The 27,406-nt window shown below is 57.7% G+C and overlaps 1 protein-coding gene across 3 annotated transcripts in view; it reads left to right on the top strand.

Annotated features, from left to right (window-relative positions):
• Positions 1-27,406, top strand: part of LOC140396095 (protein-methionine sulfoxide oxidase mical3a-like) — a 1,213,674-nt gene that overhangs the window by 489,204 nt on the left and 697,064 nt on the right. For all 3 annotated transcript variants that reach the window (XM_072484207.1, XM_072484206.1, XM_072484208.1), the window contains one exon: positions 5,824-5,933. In XM_072484207.1, coding sequence (XP_072340308.1) covers positions 5,824-5,933 — 110 coding nt within the window. The remainder of the gene's footprint in view (positions 1-5,823; positions 5,934-27,406) is intronic.

Raw genomic sequence — 27,406 nt, 5'->3', positions numbered from 1 at the left:
CTGCCTCACAGCGCCAGGGACCCGGGCGGCACGGTGACCCAGTGCTCAGCACTGCTGCCTCACACCGCCAGGGACCCGGGCGGCACAGTGACACAGTGCTCAGCACTGCTGCCTCACAGCGCCAGGGACCCGGGCGGCACGGTGACCCAGTGCTCAGCACTGCTGCCTCACAGTGCCAGGGACCCGGGCGGCACGGTGACACAGTGCTCAGCACTGCTGCCTCACAGTGCCAGGGACCCGGGCGGCACGGTGACACAGTGCTGAGCACTGCTGCCTCACAGTGCCAGGGACCCGGGCGGCACGGTGACACAGTGCTCAGCACTGCTGCCTCACAGCGCCAGGGACCCGGGCGGCACGGTGACACAGTCTCAGCACTGCTGCCTCACAGTGCCAGGGGCCCGGGCGGCACGGTGACACAGTCTCAGCACTGCTGCCTCACAGTGCCAGGGGCCCGGGCGGCACGGTGACACAGTGCTCAGCACTGCTGCCTCACAGCGCCAGGGACCCGGGCGGCACGGTGACCCAGTGCTCAGCACTGCTGCCTCACAGCACCAGGGACCCGGGCGGCACGGTGACCCAGTGCTCAGCACTGCTGCCTCACAGCACCAGGGACCCGGGCGGCACGGTGACACAGTGCTCAGCACTGCTGCCTCACAGCGCCAGGGGCCCGGGCGGCACGGTGACACAGTGCTCAGCACTGCTGCCTCACAGTGCCAGGAGCCCGGGCGGCACGGTGACACAGTGCTCAGCACTGCTGCCTCACAGTGCCAGGGACCCGGGCGGCACGGTGACACAGTGCTCAGCACTGCTGCCTCACAGCGCCAGGGGCCCGGGCGGCACGGTGACACAGTGCTCAGCACTGCTGCCTCACAGTGCCAGGGGCCCGGGCGGCACGGTGACACAGTGCTCAGCACTGCTGCCTCACAGCGCCAGGGACCCGGGCGGCACGGTGACACAGTCTCAGCACTGCTGCCTCACAGCGCCAGGGACCCGGGCGGCACGGTGACACAGTCTCAGCACTGCTGCCTCACAGCGCCAGGGGCCCAGGCGCCACTGTGACACAGTGCTCAGCACTGCTGCCTCACAGCGCCAGGGGCCCTGGCGACACGGTGACACAGTGCCCAGCACTGCTACCTCACAGCGCCAGTGACCCGGGCGGCACGGTGACACAGTGCTGAGCACTGCTGCCTCACAGCGCCAGGGGCCCTGGCGACACGGTGACACAGTGCCCAGCACTGCTACCTCACAGTGCCAGGGGCCCGGGCGGCACGGTGACACAGTCTCAGCACTGCTGCCTCACAGTGCCAGGGACTCGGGCGGCACGGTGACACAGTGCTCAGCACTGCTGCCTCACAGTGCCAGGGGCCCGGGCGGCACGGTGACACAGTGCTCAGCACTGCTGCCTCACAGCGCCAGGGACCCGGGCGGCACGGTGACACAGTGCTCAGCACTGCTGCCTCACAGCGCCAGGGACCCGGGCGGCACGGTGACACAGTGCTCAGCACTGCTGCCTCACAGTGCCAGGGGCCCGGGCGGCACGGTGACACAGTGCTCAGCACTGCTGCCTCACAGCGCCAGGGACCCGGGCGGCACGGTGACACAGTGCTCAGCACTGCTGCCTCACAGTGCCAGGGGCCCGGGCGGCACGGTGACACAGTGCTCAGCACTGCTGCCTCACAGTGCCAGTGACCCGGGCGGCACGGTGACACAGTGCTCAGCACTGCTGCCTCACAGTGCCAGGGACCCGGGCAGCACGGTGACACAGTCTCAGCACTGCTGCCTCACAGTGCCAGGGACCCGGGCGGCACGGTGACACAGTCTCAGCACTGCTGCCTCACAGTGCCAGGGACCCGGGCAGCACGGTGACACAGTCTCAGCACTGCTGCCTCACAGTGCCAGGGACCCGGGCAGCACGGTGACACAGTGCTCAGCACTGCTGCCTCACAGTGCCAGGGGCCCGGGCGGGACGGTGACACAGTCTCAGCACTGCTGCCTCACAGTGCCAGGGACCCGGGCGGCACGGTGACACAGTGCTCAGCACTGCTGCCTCACAGTGCCAGGGGCCCGGGCGGCACGGTGACACAGTGCTCAGCACTGCTGCCTCACAGCGCCAGGGACCCGGGCGGCACGGTGACACAGTGCTGAGCACTGCTGCCTCACAGTGCCAGGGGCCCGGGCGGCACGGTGACACAGTGCTCAGCACTGCTGCCTCACAGTGCCAGGGGCCCGGGCGGCACGGTGACACAGTGCTCAGCACTGCTGCCTCACAGTGCCAGGGACCCGGGCGGCACGGTGACACAGTCTCAGCACTGCTGCCTCACAGTGCCCGGGACCCGGGCGGCACGGTGACACAGTGCCCAGCACTGCTGCCTCACAGTGCCAGGGGCACGGGCGGCACGGTGACACAGTCTCAGCACTGCTGCCTCACAGTGCCAGGGGTCCGGGCGGCACGGTGACACAGTGCTCAGCACTGCTACCTCACAGCGCCAGGGACCCGGGCGGCACGGTGACACAGTCTCAGCACTGCTGCCTCACAGCGCCAGGGACTCGGGCGGCACGGTGACACAGTGCTCAGCACTGCTGCCTCACAGTGCCAGGGGCACGGGCGGCACGGTGACACAGTCTCAGCACTGCTGCCTCACAGTGCCAGGGGCACGGGCGGCACGGTGACACAGTCTCAGCACTGCTGCCTCACAGCGCCAGGGACTCGGGCGGCACGGTGACACAGTGCTCAGCACTGCTGCCTCACAGTGCCAGGGACCCGGGCGGCACGGTGACACAGTGCTCAGCACTGCTGCCTCACAGTGCCAGGGGCCCGGGCGGCACGGTGACACAGTGCTCAGCACTGCTGCCTCACAGTGCCAGGGACCCGGGCGGCACGGTGACACAGTGCTCAGCACTGCTGCCTCACAGTGCCAGGGGCCCGGGCGGCACGGTGACACAGTGCTCAGCACTGCTGCCTCACAGCGCCAGGGACCCGGGCGGCACGGTGACACAGTGCTCAGCACTGCTGCCTCACAGTGCCAGGGGCCCGGGCGGCACGGTGACACAGTGCTCAGCACTGCTGCCTCACAGTGCCAGGGGCCCGGGCGGCACGGTGACACAGTGCTCAGCACTGCTGCCTCACAGTGCCAGGGACCCGGGCGGCACGGTGACACAGTGCTCAGCACTGCTGCCTCACAGCGCCAGGGACCCGGGCCGCACGGTGGCACAGTGCTCAGCACTGCTGCCTCACAGTGCCAGGGGCCCGGGCGGCACGGTGACACAGTCTCAGCACTGCTGCCTCACAGTGCCAGGGACCCGGGCGGCACGGTGACACAGTGCTCAGCACTGCTGCCTCACAGTGCCAGGAGCCCGGGCGGCACGGTGACACAGTCTCAGCACTGCTGCCTCACAGTGCCAGGGGCCCGGGCGGCACGGTGACACAGTGCTCAGCACTGCTGCCTCACAGTGCCAGGGACCCGGGTGGCACGGTGACACAGTCTCAGCACTGCTGCCTCACCGTGCCAGGGACCCGGGCGGCACGGTGACACAGTCTCAACACTGCTGCCTCACAGTGCCAGGGACCCGGGCGGCACGGTGACACAGTCTCAGCACTGCTGCCTCACAGTGCCAGGGACCCGGGTGGCACGGTGACACAGTCTCAGCACTGCTGCCTCACAGTGCCAGGGACCCGGGCAGCACGGTGACACAGTCTCAGCACTGCTGCCTCACAGTGCCAGGGGCCCGGGCGGCACGGTGACACAGTCTCAGCACTGCTGCCTCACAGTGCCAGGGACCCGGGCGGCACGGTGACACAGTCTCAGCACTGCTGCCTCACAGTGCCAGGGACCCGGGCAGCACGGTGACACAGTGCTCAGCACTGCTGCCTCACAGTGCCAGGGACCCGGGCGGCACGGTGACCCAGTGCTCAGCACTGCTGCCTCACAGTGCCAGGGACCCGGGCGGCACGGTGACACAGTCTCAGCACTGCTGCCTCACAGCGCCAGTGACCCGGGCGGCACGGTGACACAGTCTCAGCACTGCTGCCTCACAGCGCCAGGGACCCGGGCGGCACGGTGACACAGTGCTCAGCACTGCTGCCTCACAGCGCCAGTGACCCGGGCGGCACGGTGACACAGTCTCAGCACTGCTGCCTCACAGTGCCAGGGACCCGGGCGGCACGGTGACACAGTGCCCAGCACTGCTGCCTCACAGCGCCAGGGACCCGGGCCGCACGGTGACACAGTGCTCAGCACTGCTGCCTCACAGCGCCAGGGGCCCGGGCGGCACGGTGACACAGTCTCAGCACTGCTGCCTCACAGTGCCAGGGACCCGGGCGGCACGGTGACACAGTCTCAGCACTGCTGCCTCACAGCGCCAGGGACCCGGGCGGCACGGTGACCCAGTGCTCAGCACTGCTGCCTCACAGTGCCAGGGACCCGGGCGGCACGGTGACCCAGTGCTCAGCACTGCTGCCTCACAGCGCCAGGGGCCCGGGCGGCACGGTGACACAGTCTCAGCACTGCTGCCTCACAGTGCCAGGGACCCGGGCGGCACGGTGACACAGTCTCAGCACTGCTGCCTCACAGCGCCAGGGACCCGGGCGGCACGGTGACACAGTCTCAGCACTGCTGCCTCACAGTGCCAGGGACCCGGGCGGCACGGTGACACAGTGCTCAGCACTGCTGCCTCACAGTGCCAGGGACCCGGGCGGCACGGTGACACAGTCTCAGCACTGCTGCCTCACAGTGCCAGGGACCCGGGCGGCACGGTGACACAGTGCTCAGCACTGCTGCCTCACAGCGCCAGGGACCCGGGCGGCACGGTGACCCAGTGCTCAGCACTGCTGCCTCACAGTGCCAGGGACCCGGGCGGCACGGTGACACAGTGCTCAGCACTGCTGCCTCACAGTGCCAGGGGCCCGGGCGGCACGGTGACACAGTCTCAGCACTGCTGCCTCACAGTGCCAGGGGCCCGGGCGGCACGGTGACACAGTCTCAGCACTGCTGCCTCACAGCGCCAGGGAGCCGGGCGGCACGGTGACACAGTGCTCAGCACTGCTGCCTCACAGTGCCAGGGGCCCGGGCGGCACGGTGACACAGTCTCAGCACTGCTGCCTCACAGCGCCAGGGAGCCGGGCGGCACGGTGACACAGTCTCAGCACTGCTGCCTCACAGTGCCAGGGACCCGGGCGGGACGGTGACACAGTGCTCAGCACTGCTGCCTCACAGCGCCAGGGACCCGGGCGGCACGGTGACACAGTGCTCAGCACTGCTGCCTCACAGCGCCAGAGACCCGCGTTTAATTCCGACCTCGGGTGACTGTCCGTGTGGAGTTAGGTGGGGTTACAGGGATGGGGGTGGAGTGGGCCTCGGTAAGTTACTTTGTCTCCTGCATTGTCGGGATTCTATGGACTCCAGCTTTGCTAGGGTTCCTAGATGCCACACTGCCGTGATGTCGAGGGGAGACATACTGCCTTGGTATGCTATTAAATGGAGACTTACAAAAATAACATAATAAATAATTAATTAATAACATTATAGACTTGGTAGCAAAACTGATGCCCATCAGATCTGGAGGGTGACTTTGTGGATGAAAGATTGAATAAGAAAGCTGAGATTCATTGTTCTGTTAGCTGAAGAAAGGTGTAGAGTGACACCTCCTCTCCCGGGGACGGTGCGAATGAACAATCTAACCAGTTACCAGTGAGTAATGCTGACAATATTCACTGTCATATTCCAGCTTGCTGAGTAAAATCAGCTGTGGATTCATCCTTTTCAGTATCTGAGATCACTGTGTGCACAATCCTACTGATTTGTCGCCATTTGGGTTCCTTTATAGAATACCTGCTCGGTTTCCATGACAAATCCAACATTGTGAGTGCCACAAAGTCACCCATCTCCTTTCTCAGCAGACTCGGACAGTCCATCGCTCGCAAGAGGGGGCCAAAGGTAAGAAGCTTGGGGTTTGGCCGGGGTGGGGGGGGGCAGCAGGTGGGGGGCGGGGGGGGGGGGAGTGCAATCAGGGGAGTCGGTGGCTGATTGTTGATCGTGATCAATACCCAGCGTGAAACCAGGACATCACTCGTCAATAATGTCTCCGTCTTCACTTCAAATATTTGGGATTACAGACTGAAGAGGAGTGAGAGTCTGTCACACCCACTCAGAGAGGAGCCCAGGGATAAAAGAAAGATCAACAACTTGTACAGGGAACAGCAACATACTCACCACTGTCACGGCTGTCCACTCTCACTGTGGTCACTCCTGTCCACTCTCACTGTGGTCACTCCTGTCCACTCTCACTGTGCTCACTCCTGTTCACTCTCACTGTGCTCACTCCTGTCCATTCTCACTGTGGTCACTCCTGTCCACTCTCACTGTGCTCACTCCTGTCCATACTCACTGTGGTCACTCCTGTCCACTCTCACTGTGCTCACTCCTGTCCATTCTCACTGTGCTCACTCCTGTCCACTCTCACTGTGCTCACTCCTGTCCACTCTCACTGTGATCACTCCTGTCCACTCTCACTGTGATCACTCCTGTCCACTCTCACTGTGCTCACTCCTGTCCACTCTCACTGAGGTCACTCCTGTCCACTCTCACTGTGGTCACTCCTGTCCACTCTCACTGTGGTCACTCCTGTCCACTCTCACTGTGATCACTCCTGTCCACTCTCACTGTGGTCACTCCTGTCCACTCTCACTGTGCTCACTCCTGTCCACTCTCACTGTGCTCACTCCTGTCCACTCTCACTGTGGTCACTCCTGTCCACTCTCACTGTGCTCACTCCTGTCCACTCTCACTGTGCTCACTCCTGTCCACTCTCACTGTGCTCACTCCTGTCCACTCTCACTGTGCTCACTCCTGTCCACTCTCACTGTGGTCACTCCTGTCCACTCTCACTGTGATCACTCCTGTCCACTCTCACTGTGGTCACTCCTGTCCACTCTCACTGTGCTCACTCCTGTCCACTCTCACTGTGATCACTCCTGTCCACTCTCACTGTGATCACTCCTGTCCACTCTCACTGTGCTCACTCCTGTCCACTCTCACTGTGCTCACTCCTGTCCACTCTCACTGTGGTCACTCCTGTCCACTCTCACTGTGATCACTCCTGTCCACTCTCACTGTGATCACTCCTGTCCACTCTCACTGTGATCACTCCTGTCCACTCTCACTGTGATCACTGCTGTCCACTCTCACTGTGCTCACTCCTGTCCACTCTCACTGTGGTCACTCCTGTCCACTCTCACTGTGATCACTGCAGTCCACTCTCACTGTGATCACTCCTGTCCACTCTCACTGTGCTCACTCCTGTCCATTCTCACTGTGGTCACTCCTGTCCACTCTCACTGTGCTCACTCCTGTCCACTCTCACTGTGATCACTCCTGTCCACTCTCACTGTGGTCACTCCTGTCCACTCTCAGTGTGATCACTCCTGTCCACTCTCACTGTGCTCACTCCTGTCCACTCTCACTGTGGTCACTCCTGTCCACTCTCACTGTGATCACTCCTGTCCACTCTCACTGTGATCACTGCTGTCCACTCTCACTGTGCTCACTCCTGTCCACTCTCGCTGTGATCACTCCTGTCCACTCTCACTGTGATCACTCCTGTCCACTCTCACTGTGATCACTGCTGTCCACTCTCACTGTGCTCACTCCTGTCCACTCTCACTGTGGTCACTCCTGTCCACTCTCACTGTGATCACTCCTGTCCACTCTCACTGTGCTCACTCCTGTCCACTCTCACTGTGGTCACTCCTGTCCACTCTCACTGTGATCACTCCTGTCCACTCTCACTGTGATCACTGCTGTCCACTCTCACTGTGCTCACTCCTGTCCACTCTCACTGTGGTCACTCCTGTCCACTCTCACTGTGATCACTGCTGTCCACTCTCACTGTGCTCACTCCTGTCCACTCTCACCGTGGTCACTCCTGTCCACTCTCACTGTGATCACTCCTGTCCACTCTCACTGTGCTCACTCCTGTCCATTCTCACTGTGGTCACTCCTGTCCACTCTCACTGTGATCACTCCTGTCCACTCTCACTGTGGTCACTCCTGTCCACTCTCACTGTGATCACTCCTGTCCACTCTCACTGTGCTCACTCCTGTCCACTCTCACTGTGCTCACTCCTGTCCACTCTCACTGTGGTCACTCCTGTCCACTCTCACTGTGCTCACTCCTGTCCACTCTCACTGTGCTCACTCCTGTCCACTCTCAGTGTGGTCACTCCTGTCCACTCTCACTGTGCTCACTCCTGTCCACTCTCACTGTGATCACTCCTGTCCACTCTCACTGTGGTCACTCCTGTCCACTCTCACTGTGGTCACTCCTGTCCACTCTCACTGTGATCACTCCTGTCCACTCTCACTGTGCTCACTCCTGTCCACTCTCACTGTGCTCACTCCTGTCCACTCTCACTGTGGTCACTCCTGTCCACTCTCACTGTGATCACTCCTGTCCACTCTCACTGTGGTCACTCCTGTCCACTCTCACTGTGCTCACTCCTGTCCACTCTCACTGTGATCACTCCTGTCCACTCTCACTGTGATCACTCCTGTCCACTCTCACTGTGGTCACTCCTGTCCACTCTCACTGTGGTCACTCCTGTCCACTCTCACTGTGATCACTCCTGTCCACTCTCACTGTGTTCACTCCTGTCCACTCTCACTGTGCTCACTCCTGTCCACTCTCACTGTGATCACTGCTGTCCACTCTCACTGTGGTCACTCCTGTCCACTCTTACTGTGGTCACTCCTGTCCACTCTCACTGTGCTCACTCCTGTCCACTCTCACTGTGATCACTGCTGTCCACTCTCACTGTGGTCACTCCTGTCCACCCTCACTGTGGTCACTCCTGTCCACTCTCACTGTGATCACTGCAGTCCACTCTCACTGTGGTCACTCCTGTCCACACTCACTGTGGTCACTCCTGTCCACTCTCACTGTGATCACTGCAGTCCACTCTCACTGTGGTCACTCCTGTCCACACTCACTGTGATCACTCCTGTCCACTCTCACTGTGGTCACTCCTGTCCATTCTCACTGTGCTCACTCCTGTCCACTCTCACTGTGCTCACTCCTGTCCACTCTCACTGTGGTCACTCTTGTCCACTCTCACTGTGGTCACTCCTGTCCACTCTCACTGTGGTCACTCCTGTCCACTCTCACTGTGCTCACTCCTGTCCACTCTCACTGTGATCACTCCTGTCCACTCTAACTGTGGTCACTCCTGTCCACTCTCACTGTGATCACTCCTGTCCACTCTCACTCTGGCCACTCCTGTCCACTCTCACTGTGCTCACTCCTGTCCACTCTCACTGTGGTCACTCCTGTCCACTCTCACTGTGGTCACTCCTGTCCACTCTCACTGTGCTCACTCCTGTCCACTCTCACTGTGATCACTCCTGTCCACTCTCACAGTGATCACTCCTGTCCACTCTCACTGTGGTCACTCCTGTCCACTCTCACTGTGATCACTCCTGTCCACTCTCACTCTGGCCACTCCTGTCCACTCTCACTGTGATCACTGCTGTCCACTCTCACTGTGGTCACTCCTGTCCACTCTCACTGTGGTCACTCCTGTCCACTCTCACTGTGATCACTGCAGTCCACTCTCACTGTGGTCACTCCTGTCCACACTCACTGTGGTCACTCCTGTCCACTCTCACTGTGATCACTGCAGTCCACTCTCACTGTGGTCACTCCTGTCCACACTCACTGTGATCACTCCTGTCCACTCTCACTGTGGTCACTCCTGTCCATTCTCACTGTGCTCACTCCTGTCCACTCTCACTGTGCTCACTCCTGTCCACTCTCACTGTGGTCACTCTTGTCCACTCTCACTGTGGTCACTCCTGTCCACTCTCACTGTGGTCACTCCTGTCCACTCTCACTGTGCTCACTCCTGTCCACTCTCACTGTGATCACTCCTGTCCACTCTCACTGTGGTCACTCCTGTCCACTCTCACTGTGATCACTCCTGTCCACTCTCACTCTGGCCACTCCTGTCCACTCTCACTGTGCTCACTCCTGTCCACTCTCACTGTGGTCACTCCTGTCCACTCTCGCTGTGGTCACTCCTGTCCACTCTCACTGTGCTCACTCCTGTCCACTCTCACTGTGATCACTCCTGTCCACTCTCACAGTGATCACTCCTGTCCACTCTCACTGTGGTCACTCCTGTCCACTCTCACTGTGCTCACTCCTGTCCACTCTCACTGTGACCACTCCTGTCCACTCTCACTGTGGTCACTCCTGTCCACTCTCACTGTGGTCACTCCTGTCCACTCTCACTGTGCTCACTCCTGTCCACTCTCACTGTGATCACTGCAGTCCACTCTCACTGTGGTCACTCCTGTCCACTCTCACTGTGCTCACTCCTGTCCACTCTCACTGTGATCACTCCTGTCCACTCTCACTGTGGTCACTCCTGTCCACTCTCACTGTGCTCACTCCTGTCCACTCTCACTGTGGTCACTCCTGTCCACTCTCACTGTGCTCACTCCTGTCCACTCTCACTGTGGTCACTCCTGTCCTCTCTCACTGTGGTCACTCCTGTCCACTCTCACTGTGGTCACTCCTGTCCACTCTCACTGTGGTCACTCCTGTCCTCTCTCACTGTGGTCACTCCTGTCCACTCTCACTGTGCTCACTCCTGTCCACTCTCACTGTGATCACTCCTGTCCACTCTCACTGTGGTCACTCCTGTCCACTCTCACTGTGATCACTCCTGTCCACTCTCACTGTGATCACTCCTGTCCACTCTCACTGTTCTCACTCCTGTCCACTCTCACTGTGCTCACTCCTGTCCACTCTCACTGTGATCACTCCTGTCCACTCTCACTGTGATCACTCCTGTCCACTCTCACTGTGCTCACTCCTGTCCACTCTCACTGTGGTCACTCCTGTCCACTCTCACTGTGGTCACTCCTGTCCACTCTCACTGTGATCACTCCTGTCCACTCTCACTGTGCTCACTCCTGTCCACTCTCACTGTGGTCACTCCTGTCCACTCTCACTGTGGTCACTCCTGTCCACTCTCACTGTGATCACTCCTGTCCACTCTCACTGTGCTCACTCCTGTCCACTCTCACTGTGGTCACTCCTGTCCACTCTCACTGTGGTCACTCCTGTCCACTCTCACTGTTCTCACTCCTGTCCACTCTCACTGTGATCACTCCTGTCCACTCTCACTGTGATCACTCCTGTCCACTCTCACTGTGCTCACTCCTGTCCACTCTCACTGTGGTCACTCCTGTCCACTCTCACTGTGCTCACTCCTGTCCACTCTCACTGTGGTCACTCCTGTCCACTCTCACTGTGCTCACTCCTGTCCACTCTCACTGTGGTCACTCCTGTCCTCTCTCACTGTGATCACTCCTGTCCACTCTCACTGTGATCACCCCTGTCCATTCTCACTGTGCTCACTCCTGTCCACTCTCACTGTGATCACTCCTGTCCACTCTCACTGTGGTCACTCCTGTCCACTCTCACTGTGGTCACTCCTGTCCACTCTCACTGTGGTCACTCCTGTCCACTCTCACTGTGGTCACTCCTGTCCACTCTCACTGTGATCACTCCTGTCCACTCTCACTGTGGTCACTCCTGTCCACTCTCACTGTGATCACTGCTGTCCACTCTCACTGTGCTCACTCCTGTCCACTCTCACTGTGATCACTGCTGTCCACTCTCACTGTGCTCACTCCTGTCCACTCTCACTGTGATCACTGCTGTCCACTCTCACTGTGCTCACTCCTGTCCACTCTCACTGTGGTCACTCCTGTCCACTCTCACTGTTATCACTGCTGTCCACTCTCACTGTGGTCACTCCTGTCCACTCTCACTGTGCTCACTCCTGTCTACTCTCACTGTTCTCACTCCTGTCCACTCTCACTGTGCTCACTCCTGTCCACTCTCACTGTGGTCACTCCTGTCCACTCTCACTGTGCTCACTCCTGTCCACTCTTACTGTGATCACTCCTGTCCACTCTCACTGTTCTCACTCCTGTCCACTCTCACTGTGATCACTCCTGTCCACTCTCACTGTGCTCACTCCTGTCCACTCTCACTGTGATCACTCCTGTCCACTCTCACTGTGGTCACTCCTGTCCAGTCTCACTGTTCTCACTCCTGTCCACTCTCACTGTGCTCACTCCTGTCCACTCTCACTGTGGTCACTCCTGTCCACTCTCACTGTGGTCACTCCTGTCCACTCTCACTGTGCTCACTCCTGTCCACTCTCACTGTGCTCACTCCTGTCCACTCTCACTGTGCTCACTCCTGTCCACTCTCACTGTGCTCACTCCTGTCCACTCTCACTGTGCTCACTCCTGTCCACTCTCACTGTGGTCACTCCTGTTCACTCTCACTGTGACCACTCCTGTCCACTCTCACTGTGCTCACTCCTGTCCACTCTCACTGTGGTCACTCCTGTCCACTCTCACTGTGGTCACTCCTGTCCACTCTCACTGTGACCACTCCTGTCCACTCTCACTGTGGTCACTCCTGTCCACTCTCACTGTGGTCACTCCTGTCCACTCTCACTGTGGTCACTCCTGTCCACTCTCACTGTGACCACTCCTGTCCACTCTCACTGTGCTCACTCCTGTCCACTCTCACTGTGGTCACTCCTGTCCACTCTCACTGTGCTCACTCCTGTCCACTCTCACTGTGACCACTCCTGTCCACTCTCACTGTGGTCACACCTGTCCACTCTCACTGTGGTCACTCCTGTCCACTCTCACTGTGCTCACTCCTGTCCACTCTCACTGTGATCACTCCTGTCCACTCTCACTGTGCTCACTCCTGTCCACTCTCAGTGTGGTCACTCCTGTCCACTCTCACTGTGGTCACTCCTGTCCACTCTCACTGTGCTCACTCCTGTCCACTCTCACTGTGGTCACTCCTGTCCACTCTCACTGTGGTCACTCCTGTCCACTCTCAGTGTGGTCACTCCTGTCCACTCTCACTGTGGTCACTCCTGTCCACTCTCACTGTGGTCACTCCTGTCCACTCTCACCGTGGTCACTCCTGTCCACTCTCACTGTGGTCACTCCTGTCCACTCTCACTGTGGTCACTCCTGTCCACTCTCACTGTGCTCACTCCTGTCCACTCTCACTGTGGTCACTCCTGTCCACTCTCACTGTGCTCACTCCTGTCCATTCTCTCTGTGATCACTGCTGTCCACTCTCACCGTGGTCACTCCTGTCCACTCTCACTGTGACCACTCCTGTCCACTCTCACTGTGCTCACTCCTGTCCATTCTCACTGTGGTCACTCCTGTCCACTCTCACTGTGGTCACTCCTGTCCACTCTCACTGTGGTCACTCCTGTCCACTCTCACTGTGCTCACTCCTGTCCACTCTCACTGTGGTCACTCCTGTCCACTCTCACCGTGGTCACTCCTGTCCACTCTCACTGTGGTCACTCCTGTCCACTCTCACTGTGCTCACTCCTGTCCACTCTCACCGTGGTCACTCCTGTCCACTCTCACTGTGGTCACTCCTGTCCACTCTCACTGTGCTCACTCCTGTCCACTCTCACTGTGGTCACTCCTGTCCACTCTCACCGTGGTCACTCCTGTCCACTCTCACTGTGGTCACTCCTGTCCACTCTCACTGTGCTCACTCCTGTCCATTCTCACTGTGATCACTCCTGTCCACTCTCACTGTGATCACTGCTGTCCACTCTCACCGTGGTCACTCCTGCCCACTCTCACTGTGACCACTCCTGTCCACTCTCACTGTGGTCACTCCTGTCCATTCTCACTGTGATCACTGCTGTCCACTCTCACCGTGGTCACTCCTGTCCACTCTCACTGTGGTCACTCCTGTCCACTCTCACTGTGCTCACTCCTGTCCACTCTCACTGTGGTCACTCCTGTCCACTCTCACTGTGCTCACTCCTGTCCACTCTCACTGTGGTCACTCCTGTCCACTCTCACTGTGGTCACTCCTGTCCACTCTCACTGTGCTCACTCCTGTCCACTCTCACTGTGGTCACTCCTGTCCACTCTCACTGTGATCACTCCTGTCCACTCTCACCGTGGTCACTCCTGTCCACTCTCACTGTGGTCACTCCTGTCCACTCTCACTGTGCTCACTCCTGTCCACTCTCACTGTGGTCACTCCTGTCCACTCTCACTGTGGTCACTCCTGTCCACTCTCACTGTGGTCACTCCTGTCCACTCTCACTGTGCTCACTCCTGTCCACTCTCACTGTGGTCACTCCTGTCCACTCTCACTGTGGTCACTCCTGTCCACTCTCACTGTGACCACTCCTGTCCACTCTCACTGTGACCACTCCTGTCCACTCTCACTGTGCTCACTCCTGTCCGCTCTCACTGTGCTCACTCCTGTCCACTCTCACTGTGGTCACTCCTGTCCACTCTCACAGTGCTCACTCCTGTCCACTCTCACTGTGATCACTGCTGTCCACTCTCACCGTGGTCACTCCTGTCCACTCTCACTGTGCTCACTCCTGTCCACTCTCACTGTGCTCACTCCTGTTCACTCTCACTGTGGTCACTCCTGTCCACTCTCACTGTGATCACTCCTGTCCACTCTCACAGTGATCACTCCTGTCCACTCTCACTGTGGTCACTCCTGTCCACTCTCACTGTGCTCACTCCTGTCCACTCTCACTGTGATCACTCCTGTCCACTCTCACAGTGATCACTCCTGTCCACTCTCACTGTGGTCACTCCTGTCCACTCTCACTGTGATCACTCCTGTCCACTCTCACTGTGATCACTCCTGTCCACTCTCACTCTGGCCACTCCTGTCCACTCTCACTGTGGTCACTCCTGTCCACTCTCACCGTGGTCACTCCTGTCCACTCTCACTGTGGTCACTCCTGTCCACTCTCAGTGTGGTCACTCCTGTCCACTCTCAGTGTGGTCACTCCTGTCCACTCTCACTGTGGTCACTCCTGTCCACTCTCACCGTGGTCACTCCTGTCCACTCTCACTGTGGTCACTCCTGTCCACTCTCACTGTGGTCACTCCTGTCCACTCTCACTGTGCTCACTCCTGTCCACTCTCACTGTGGTCACTCCTGTCCACTCTCACTGTGCTCACTCCTGTCCATTCTCACTGTGATCACTCCTGTCCACTCTCACTGTGCTCACTCCTGTCCACTCTCACTGTGATCACTGCTGTCCACTCTCACCGTGGTCACTCCTGTCCACTCTCACTGTGACCACTCCTGTCCACTCTCACTGTGCTCACTCCTGTCCATTCTCACTGTGGTCACTCCTGTCCACTCTCACCGTGGTCACTCCTGTCCACTCTCACTGTGGTCACTCCTGTCCACTCTCACTGTGCTCACTCCTGTCCACTCTCACTGTGGTCACTCCTGTCCACTCTCACCGTGGTCACTCCTGTCCACTCTCACTGTGGTCACTCCTGTCCACTCTCACTGTGCTCACTCCTGTCCATTCTCACTGTGATCACTCCTGTCCACTCTCACTGTGCTCACTCCTGTCCACTCTCACTGTGATCACTGCTGTTCACTCTCACCGTGGTCACTCCTGTCCACTCTCACTGTGACCACTCCTGTCCACTCTCACTGTGGTCACTCCTGTCCATTCTCACTGTGATCACTGCTGTCCACTCTCACCGTGGTCACTCCTGTCCACTCTCACTGTGGTCACTCCTGTCCACTCTCACTGTGCTCACTCCTGTCCACTCTCACTGTGGTCACTCCTGTCCACTCTCACTGTGATCACTCCTGTCCACTCTCACCGTGGTCACTCCTGTCCACTCTCACTGTGGTCTCTCCTGTCCACTCTCACTGTGCTCACTCCTGTCCACTCTCACTGGGGTCACTCCTGTCCACTCTCACTGTGGTCAGTCCTGTCCACTCTCACTGTGGTCACTCCTGTCCACTCTCACTGTGCTCACTCCTGTCCACTCTCACTGTGGTCACTCCTGTCCACTCTCACTGTGGTCACTCCTGTCCACTCTCACTGTGGTCACTCCTGTCCACTCTCACTGTGACCACTCCTGTCCACTCTCACTGTGACCACTCCTGTCCACTCTCACTGTGCTCACACCTGTCCACTCTCACTGTGATCACTCCTGTCCACTCTCACTGTGATCACTGCTGTCCACTCTCACCGTGGTCACTCCTGTCCACTCTCACTGTGATCACTCCTGTCCACTCTCACTGTGATCACTGCTGTCCACTCTCACTGTGCTCACTCCTGTCCACTCTCACTGTGCTCACTCCTGTCCACTCTCACTGTGGTCACTCCTGTCCACTCTCACTGTGATCACTGCTGTCCACTCTCACTGTGCTCACTCCTGTCCACTCTCACTGTGGTCACTCCTGTCCACTCTCACTGTGCTCACTCCTGTCCACTCTCACTGTGCTCACTCCTGTCCACTCTCACTGTGGTCACTCCTGTCCACTCTCACTGTGATCACTGCTGTCCACTCTCACTGTGCTCACTCCTGTCCACTCTCACTGTGGTCACTCCTGTCCACTCTCACTGTGGTCACTCCTGTCCACTCTCACTGTGGTCACTCCTGTCCACTCTCACTGTGATCACTCCTGTCCACTCTCACTGTGATCACTGCTGTCCACTCTCACTGTGCTCACTCCTGTCCACTCTCACTGTGCTCACTCCTGTCCACTCTCACTGTGCTCACTCCTGTCCACTCTCACTGTGATCACTGCTGTCCACTCTCACCGTGGTCACTCCTGTCCACTCTCACTGTGCTCACTCCTGTCCACTCTCACTGTGGTCACTCCTGTCCATTCTCACTGTGCTCACTCCTGTCCACTCTCACTGTGGTCACTCCTGTCCACTCTCACTGTGGTCACACCTGTCCACTCTCGCTGTGGTCACTCCTGTCCACTCTCACTGTGCTCACTCCTGTCCACTCTCACTGTGATCACTCCTGTCCACTCTCACTGTGATCACTGCTGTCCACTCTCACCGTGGTCACTCCTGTCCACTCTCACTGTGATCACTCCTGTCCACTCTCACTGTGATCACTCCTGTCCACTCTCACTGTGCTCACTCCTGTCCGCTCTCACTGTGGTCACTCCTGTCCACACTCACTGTGGTCACTCCTGTCCACTCTCACTGTGGTCACTCCTGTCCACTCTCACTGTGCTCACTCCTGTCCACACTCACTGTGGTCACTCCTGTCCACTCTCACTGTGGTCACTCCTGTCCACTCTCACTGTGCTCACTCCAGTCCACTCTCACTGTGGTCACTCCTGTCCACTCTCACTGTGGTCACTCCTGTCCACTCTCACTGTGCTCACTCCTGTCCACTCTCACTGTGCTCACTCCTGTCCACTCTCACAGTGATCACTGCTGTCCACTCTCACTGTGGTCACTCCTGTCCTCTCTCACTGTGGTCTTCCTGTCGATTCTCACTGTGGTCACTCCTGTCCACTCTCACTGTGCTCACTCCTGTCCACTCTCACTGTGGTCACTCCTGTCCACTCTCACTGTGCTCACTCCTGTCCACTCTCACTGTGGTCACTCCTGTCCACTCTCACTGTGGTCACTCCTGTCCATTTTCACTGTGGTCACTCCTGTCCACTCTCACTGTGATCACTGCTGTCCACCCTCACTGTGCTCACTCCTGTCCACTCTCACTGTGCTCACTCCTGTCCACTCTCACCGTGGTCACTCCTGTCCACTCTCACTGTGCTCACTCCTGTCCACTCTCACTGTGCTCACTCCTGTCCACTCTCACTGTGGTCACTCCTGTCCACTCTCACTGTGCTCACTCCTGTCCACTCTCACTGTGCTCACTCCTGTCCACTCTCACTGTGCTCACTCCTGTCCACTCTCACTGTGCTCACTCCTGTCCACTCTCACTGTGCTCACTCCTGTCCACTCTCACTGTGCTCACTCCTGTCCACTCTCACTGTGCTCACTCCTGTCCACTCTCACTGTGGTCACTCCTGTCCGCTCTTACTGTGGTCACTCCTGTCCACTCTCACTGTGGTCTTCCTGTCCACTCTCACTGTGGTCACTCCTGTCCACTCTCACTGTGGTCACTCCTGTCCACTCTCACTGTGATCACTGCTGTCCACTCTCACTGTGATCACTCCTGTACACTCTCACTGTGCTCACTCCTGTCCACTCTCACTGTGCTCACTTCTGTCCCCTCTCACTGTGGTCACTCCTGTCCACTCTCACTGTTGTCACTCCTGTCCACTCTCACTGTGCTCACTCCTGTCCACTCTCACTGTGCTCACTCCTGTCCACTCTCACTGTGGTCACTCCTGTCCACTCTCACTGTGCTCACTCCTGTCCACTCTCACTGTGGTCACTCCTGTCCTCTCTCACTGTGATCACTCCTGTCCACTCTCACTGTGATCACCCCTGTCCATTCTCACTGTGCTCACTCCTGTCCACTCTCACTGTGATCACTCCTGTCCACTCTCACTGTGGTCACTCCTGTCCACTCTCACTGTGGTCACTCCTGTCCACTCTCACTGTGGTCACTCCTGTCCACTCTCACTGTGATCACTCCTGTCCACTCTCACTGTGGTCACTCCTGTCCACTCTCACTGTGATCACTGCTGTCCACTCTCACTGTGCTCACTCCTGTCCACTCTCACTGTGATCACTGCTGTCCACTCTCACTGTGCTCACTCCTGTCCACTCTCACTGTGATCACTGCTGTCCACTCTCACTGTGCTCACTCCTGTCCACTCTCACTGTGGTCACTCCTGTCCACTCTCACTGTTATCACTGCTGTCCACTCTCACTGTGGTCACTCCTGTCCACTCTCACTGTGCTCACTCCTGTCCACTCTCACTGTTCTCACTCCTGTCCACTCTCACTGTGCTCACTCCTGTCCACTCTCACTGTGGTCACTCCTGTCCACTCTCACTGTGCTCACTCCTGTCCACTCTTACTGTGATCACTCCTGTCCACTCTCACTGTTCTCACTCCTGTCCACTCTCACTGTGATCACTCCTGTCCACTCTCACTGTGCTCACTCCTGTCCACTCTCACTGTGATCACTCCTGTCCACTCTCACTGTGGTCACTCCTGTCCAGTCTCACTGTTCTCACTCCTGTCCACTCTCACTGTGCTCACTCCTGTCCACTCTCACTGTGGTCACTCCTGTCCACTCTCACTGTGGTCACTCCTGTCCACTCTCACTGTGCTCACTCCTGTCCACTCTCACTGTGCTCACTCCTGTCCACTCTCACTGTGCTCACTCCTGTCCACTCTCACTGTGCTCACTCCTGTCCACTCTCACTGTGCTCACTCCTGTCCACTCTCACTGTGGTCACTCCTGTTCACTCTCACTGTGACCACTCCTGTCCACTCTCACTGTGCTCACTCCTGTCCACTCTCACTGTGGTCACTCCTGTCCACTCTCACTGTGGTCACTCCTGTCCACTCTCACTGTGACCACTCCTGTCCACTCTCACTGTGGTCACTCCTGTCCACTCTCACTGTGGTCACTCCTGTCCACTCTCACTGTGGTCACTCCTGTCCACTCTCACTGTGACCACTCCTGTCCACTCTCACTGTGCTCACTCCTGTCCACTCTCACTGTGGTCACTCCTGTCCACTCTCACTGTGCTCACTCCTGTCCACTCTCACTGTGACCACTCCTGTCCACTCTCACTGTGGTCACACCTGTCCACTCTCACTGTGGTCACTCCTGTCCACTCTCACTGTGCTCACTCCTGTCCACTCTCACTGTGATCACTCCTGTCCACTCTCACTGTGCTCACTCCTGTCCACTCTCAGTGTGGTCACTCCTGTCCACTCTCACTGTGGTCACTCCTGTCCACTCTCACTGTGCTCACTCCTGTCCACTCTCACTGTGGTCACTCCTGTCCACTCTCACTGTGGTCACTCCTGTCCACTCTCAGTGTGGTCTCTCCTGTCCACTCTCACTGTGGTCACTCCTGTCCACTCTCACTGTGGTCACTCCTGTCCACTCTCACCGTGGTCACTCCTGTCCACTCTCACTGTGGTCACTCCTGTCCACTCTCACTGTGGTCACTCCTGTCCACTCTCACTGTGCTCACTCCTGTCCACTCTCACTGTGGTCACTCCTGTCCACTCTCACTGTGCTCACTCCTGTCCATTCTCTCTGTGATCACTGCTGTCCACTCTCACCGTGGTCACTCCTGTCCACTCTCACTGTGACCACTCCTGTCCACTCTCACTGTGCTCACTCCTGTCCATTCTCACTGTGGTCACTCCTGTCCACTCTCACTGTGGTCACTCCTGTCCACTCTCACTGTGGTCACTCCTGTCCACTCTCACTGTGCTCACTCCTGTCCACTCTCACTGTGGTCACTCCTGTCCACTCTCACCGTGGTCACTCCTGTCCACTCTCACTGTGGTCACTCCTGTCCACTCTCACTGTGCTCACTCCTGTCCACTCTCACCGTGGTCACTCCTGTCCACTCTCACTGTGGTCACTCCTGTCCACTCTCACTGTGCTCACTCCTGTCCACTCTCACTGTGGTCACTCCTGTCCACTCTCACCGTGGTCACTCCTGTCCACTCTCACTGTGGTCACTCCTGTCCACTCTCACTGTGCTCACTCCTGTCCATTCTCACTGTGATCACTCCTGTCCACTCTCACTGTGATCACTGCTGTCCACTCTCACCGTGGTCACTCCTGCCCACTCTCACTGTGACCACTCCTGTCCACTCTCACTGTGGTCACTCCTGTCCATTCTCACTGTGATCACTGCTGTCCACTCTCACCGTGGTCACTCCTGTCCACTCTCACTGTGGTCACTCCTGTCCACTCTCACTGTGCTCACTCCTGTCCACTCTCACTGTGGTCACTCCTGTCCACTCTCACTGTGCTCACTCCTGTCCACTCTCACTGTGGTCACTCCTGTCCACTCTCACTGTGGTCACTCCTGTCCACTCTCACTGTGCTCACTCCTGTCCACTCTCACTGTGGTCACTCCTGTCCACTCTCACTGTGATCACTCCTGTCCACTCTCACCGTGGTCACTCCTGTCCACTCTCACTGTGGTCACTCCTGTCCACTCTCACTGTGCTCACTCCTGTCCACTCTCACTGTGGTCACTCCTGTCCACTCTCACTGTGGTCACTCCTGTCCACTCTCACTGTGGTCACTCCTGTCCACTCTCACTGTGGTCACTCCTGTCCACTCTCACTGTGGTCACTCCTGTCCACTCTCACTGTGACCACTCCTGTCCACTCTCACTGTGACCACTCCTGTCCACTCTCACTGTGCTCACTCCTGTCCGCTCTCACTGTGCTCACTCCTGTCCACTCTCACTGTGGTCACTCCTGTCCACTCTCACAGTGCTCACTCCTGTCCACTCTCACTGTGATCACTGCTGTCCACTCTCACCGTGGTCACTCCTGTCCACTCTCACCGTGCTCACTCCTGTCCACTCTCACTGTGCTCACTCCTGTTCACTCTCACTGTGGTCACTCCTGTCCACTCTCACTGTGATCACTCCTGTCCACTCTCACAGTGATCACTCCTGTCCACTCTCACTGTGGTCACTCCTGTCCACTCTCACTGTGCTCACTCCTGTCCACTCTCACTGTGATCACTCCTGTCCACTCTCACAGTGATCACTCCTGTCCACTCTCACTGTGGTCACTCCTGTCCACTCTCACTGTGATCACTCCTGTCCACTCTCACTGTGATCACTCCTGTCCACTCTCACTCTGGCCACTCCTGTCCACTCTCACTGTGGTCACTCCTGTCCACTCTCACCGTGGTCACTCCTGTCCACTCTCACTGTGGTCACTCCTGTCCACTCTCAGTGTGGTCACTCCTGTCCACTCTCAGTGTGGTCACTCCTGTCCACTCTCACTGTGGTCACTCCTGTCCACTCTCACCGTGGTCACTCCTGTCCACTCTCACTGTGGTCACTCCTGTCCACTCTCACTGTGGTCACTCCTGTCCACTCTCACTGTGCTCACTCCTGTCCACTCTCACTGTGGTCACTCCTGTCCACTCTCACTGTGCTCACTCCTGTCCATTCTCACTGTGATCACTCCTGTCCACTCTCACTGTGCTCACTCCTGTCCACTCTCACTGTGATCACTGCTGTCCACTCTCACCGTGGTCACTCCTGTCCACTCTCACTGTGACCACTCCTGTCCACTCTCACTGTGCTCACTCCTGTCCATTCTCACTGTGGTCACTCCTGTCCACTCTCACCGTGGTCACTCCTGTCCACTCTCACTGTGGTCACTCCTGTCCACTCTCACTGTGCTCACTCCTGTCCACTCTCACTGTGGTCACTCCTGTCCACTCTCACCGTGGTCACTCCTGTCCACTCTCACTGTGGTCACTCCTGTCCACTCTCACTGTGCTCACTCCTGTCCATTCTCACTGTGATCACTCCTGTCCACTCTCACTGTGCTCACTCCTGTCCACTCTCACTGTGATCACTGCTGTTCACTCTCACCGTGGTCACTCCTGTCCACTCTCACTGTGACCACTCCTGTCCACTCTCACTGTGGTCACTCCTGTCCATTCTCACTGTGATCACTGCTGTCCACTCTCACCGTGGTCACTCCTGTCCACTCTCACTGTGGTCACTCCTGTCCACTCTCACTGTGCTCACTCCTGTCCACTCTCACTGTGGTCACTCCTGTCCACTCTCACTGTGATCACTCCTGTCCACTCTCACCGTGGTCACTCCTGTCCACTCTCACTGTGGTCTCTCCTGTCCACTCTCACTGTGCTCACTCCTGTCCACTCTCACTGGGGTCACTCCTGTCCACTCTCACTGTGGTCACTCCTGTCCACTCTCACTGTGGTCACTCCTGTCCACTCTCACTGTGCTCACTCCTGTCCACTCTCACTGTGGTCACTCCTGTCCACTCTCACTGTGGTCACTCCTGTCCACTCTCACTGTGGTCACTCCTGTCCACTCTCACTGTGACCACTCCTGTCCACTCTCACTGTGACCACTCCTGTCCACTCTCACTGTGCTCACACCTGTCCACTCTCACTGTGATCACTCCTGTCCACTCTCACTGTGATCACTGCTGTCCACTCTCACCGTGGTCACTCCTGTCCACTCTCACTGTGATCACTCCTGTCCACTCTCACTGTGATCACTGCTGTCCACTCTCACTGTGCTCACTCCTGTCCACTCTCACTGTGCTCACTCCTGTCCACTCTCACTGTGGTCACTCCTGTCCACTCTCACTGTGATCACTGCTGTCCACTCTCACTGTGCTCACTCCTGTCCACTCTCACTGTGGTCACTCCTGTCCACTCTCACTGTGCTCACTCCTGTCCACTCTCACTGTGCTCACTCCTGTCCACTCTCACTGTGGTCACTCCTGTCCACTCTCACTGTGATCACTGCTGTCCACTCTCACTGTGCTCACTCCTGTCCACTCTCACTGTGGTCACTCCTGTCCACTCTCACTGTGGTCACTCCTGTCCACTCTCACTGTGGTCACTCCTGTCCACTCTCACTGTGATCACTCCTGTCCACTCTCACTGTGATCACTGCTGTCCACTCTCACTGTGCTCACTCCTGTCCACTCTCACTGTGCTCACTCCTGTCCACTCTCACTGTGCTCACTCCTGTCCACTCTCACTGTGATCACTGCTGTCCACTCTCACCGTGGTCACTCCTGTCCACTCTCACTGTGCTCACTCCTGTCCACTCTCACTGTGGTCACTCCTGTCCATTCTCACTGTGCTCACTCCTGTCCACTCTCACTGTGGTCACTCCTGTCCACTCTCACTGTGGTCACACCTGTCCACTCTCGCTGTGGTCACTCCTGTCCACTCTCACTGTGCTCACTCCTGTCCACTCTCACTGTGATCACTCCTGTCCACTCTCACTGTGATCACTGCTGTCCACTCTCACCGTGGTCACTCCTGTCCACTCTCACTGTGATCACTCCTGTCCACTCTCACTGTGATCACTCCTGTCCACTCTCACTGTGCTCACTCCTGTCCGCTCTCACTGTGGTCACTCCTGTCCACACTCACTGTGGTCACTCCTGTCCACTCTCACTGTGGTCACTCCTGTCCACTCTCACTGTGCTCACTCCTGTCCACACTCACTGTGGTCACTCCTGTCCACTCTCACTGTGGTCACTCCTGTCCACTCTCACTGTGCTCACTCCAGTCCACTCTCACTGTGGTCACTCCTGTCCACTCTCACTGTGGTCACTCCTGTCCACTCTCACTGTGCTCACTCCTGTCCACTCTCACTGTGCTCACTCCTGTCCACTCTCACAGTGATCACTGCTGTCCACTCTCACTGTGGTCACTCCTGTCCTCTCTCACTGTGGTCTTCCTGTCGATTCTCACTGTGGTCACTCCTGTCCACTCTCACTGTGCTCACTCCTGTCCACTCTCACTGTGGTCACTCCTGTCCACTCTCACTGTGCTCACTCCTGTCCACTCTCACTGTGGTCACTCCTGTCCACTCTCACTGTGGTCACTCCTGTCCATTTTCACTGTGGTCACTCCTGTCCACTCTCACTGTGATCACTGCTGTCCACCCTCACTGTGCTCACTCCTGTCCACTCTCACTGTGCTCACTCCTGTCCACTCTCACCGTGGTCACTCCTGTCCACTCTCACTGTGCTCACTCCTGTCCACTCTCACTGTGCTCACTCCTGTCCACTCTCACTGTGGTCACTCCTGTCCACTCTCACTGTGCTCACTCCTGTCCACTCTCACTGTGCTCACTCCTGTCCACTCTCACTGTGCTCACTCCTGTCCACTCTCACTGTGCTCACTCCTGTCCACTCTCACTGTGCTCACTCCTGTCCACTCTCACTGTGCTCACTCCTGTCCACTCTCACTGTGCTCACTCCTGTCCACTCTCACTGTGGTCACTCCTGTCCGCTCTTACTGTGGTCACTCCTGTCCACTCTCACTGTGGTCTTCCTGTCCACTCTCACTGTGGTCACTCCTGTCCACTCTCACTGTGGTCACTCCTGTCCACTCTCACTGTGATCACTGCTGTCCACTCTCACTGTGATCACTCCTGTACACTCTCACTGTGCTCACTCCTGTCCACTCTCACTGTGCTCACTTCTGTCCCCTCTCACTGTGGTCACTCCTGTCCACTCTCACTGTTGTCACTCCTGTCCACTCTCACTGTGCTCACTCCTGTCCACTCTCACTGTGCTCACTCCTGTCCACTCTCACTGTGGTCACTCCTGTCCACTCTCACTGTGGTCACTCCTGTCCACTCTCACTGTGCTCACGCCTGTCCACTCTCATTGTGGTCACTCCTGTCCACTCTCACTGTGATCACTACTGTCCACTCTCACCGTGGTCACTCCTGTCCACTCTCACCGTGATCACTCCTGTCCACTCTCACAGTGATCACTGCTGTCCACTCTCACTGTGGTCACTCCTGTCCTCTCTCACTGTGGTCTTCCTGTCCACTCTCACTGTGGTCACTCCTGTCCACTCTCACTGTGATCACTGCTGTCCACTCTCACTGTGGTCACTCCTGTCCACTCTCACTGTGCTCACTCCTGTCCACTCTCACTGTGGTCACTCCTGTCCACTCTCACTGTGGTCACTCCTGTCCATTTTCACTGTGGTCACTCCTGTCCACTCTCACTGTGATCACTGCTGTCCACCCTCACTGTGCTCACTCCTGTCCACTCTCACTGTGCTCACTCCTGTCCACTCTCACCGTGGTCACTCCTGTCCACTCTCACTGTGCTCACTCCTGTCCACTCTCACTGTGCTCACTCCTGTCCACTCTCACTGTGGTCACTCCTGTCCACTCTCACTGTGCTCACTCCTGTCCACTCTCACTGTGCTCACTCCTGTCCACTTTCACTGTGCTCACTCCTGTCCACTCTCACTGTGCTCACTCCTGTCCACTCTCACTGTGCTCACTCCTGTCCACTCTCACTGTGCTCACTCCTGTCCACTCTCACTGTGCTCACTCCTGTCCACTCTCACTGTGGTCACTCCTGTCCGCTCTTACTGTGGTCACTCCTGTCCACTCTCACTGTGGTCTTCCTGTCCACTCTCACTGTGGTCACTCCTGTCCACTCTCACTGTGGTCACTCCTGTCCACTCTCACTGTGATCACTGCTGTCCACTCTCACTGTGATCACTCCTGTACACTCTCACTGTGCTCACTCCTGTCCACTCTCACTGTGCTCACTTCTGTCCCCTCTCACTGTGGTCACTCCTGTCCACTCTCACTGTTGTCACTCCTGTCCACTCTCACTGTGCTCACTCCTGTCCACTCTCACTGTGCTCACTCCTGTCCACTCTCACTGTGGTCACTCCTGTCCACTCTCACTGTGGTCACTCCTGTCCACTCTCACTGTGCTCACGCCTGTCCACTCTCATTGTGGTCACTCCTGTCCACTCTCACTGTGATCACTACTGTCCACTCTCACCGTGGTCACTCCTGTCCACTCTCACCGTGATCACTCCTGTCCACTCTCACTGTGATCACTGCTGTCCACTCTCACTGTGCTCACTCCTGTCCACTCTCACTGTGCTCACTCCTGTCCACTCTCACTGTGGTCACTCCTGTCCACTCTCACTGTGATCACTGCTGTCCACTCTCACTGTGCTCACTCCTGTCCACTCTCACTGTGATCACTGCTGTCCACTCTCACTGTGCTCACTCCTGTCCACTCTCACTGTGCTCACTCCTGTCCACTCTCACTGTGGTCACTCCTGTCCACTCTCACTGTGATCACTGCTGTCCACTCTCACTGTGCTCACTCCTGTCCACTCTCACTGTGGTCACTCCTGTCCACTCTCACTGTGCTCACTCCTGTCCACTCTCACTGTGCTCACTCCTGTCCACTCTCACTGTGGTCACTCCTGTCCACTCTCACTGTGATCACTGCTGTCCACTCTCACTGTGCTCACTCCTGTCCACTCTCACTGTGGTCACTCCTGTCCACTCTCACTGTGGTCACTCCTGTCCACTCTCACTGTGGTCACTCCTGTCCACTCTCACTGTGATCACTCCTGTCCACTCTCACTGTGATCACTGCTGTCCACTCTCACTGTGCTCACTCCTGTCCACTCTCACTGTGCTCACTCCTGTCCACTCTCACTGTGCTCACTCCTGTCCACTCTCACTGTGATCACTGCTGTCCACTCTCACCGTGGTCACTCCTGTCCACTCTCACTGTGCTCACTCCTGTCCACTCTCACTGTGGTCACTCCTGTCCATTCTCACTGTGCTCACTCCTGTCCACTCTCACTGTGGTCACTCCTGTCCACTCTCACTGTGGTCACACCTGTCCACTCTCGCTGTGGTCACACCTGTCCACTCTCACTGTGCTCACTCCTGTCCACTCTCACTGTGATCACTCCTGTCCACTCTCACTGTGATCACTGCTGTCCACTCTCACCGTGGTCACTCCTGTCCACTCTCACTGTGATCACTCCTGTCCACTCTCACTGTGATCACTCCTGTCCACTCTCACTGT

The sequence above is a fragment of the Scyliorhinus torazame genome, chromosome 19, assembly GCF_047496885.1.
Source record: "Scyliorhinus torazame isolate Kashiwa2021f chromosome 19, sScyTor2.1, whole genome shotgun sequence".
In the NCBI taxonomy this organism is placed as follows: Eukaryota; Metazoa; Chordata; class Chondrichthyes; order Carcharhiniformes; family Scyliorhinidae; genus Scyliorhinus; species Scyliorhinus torazame.
The sequence above is the reverse complement of the archived record's forward strand: the minus strand, read 5'-3'. Positions and strand labels throughout refer to the sequence as shown.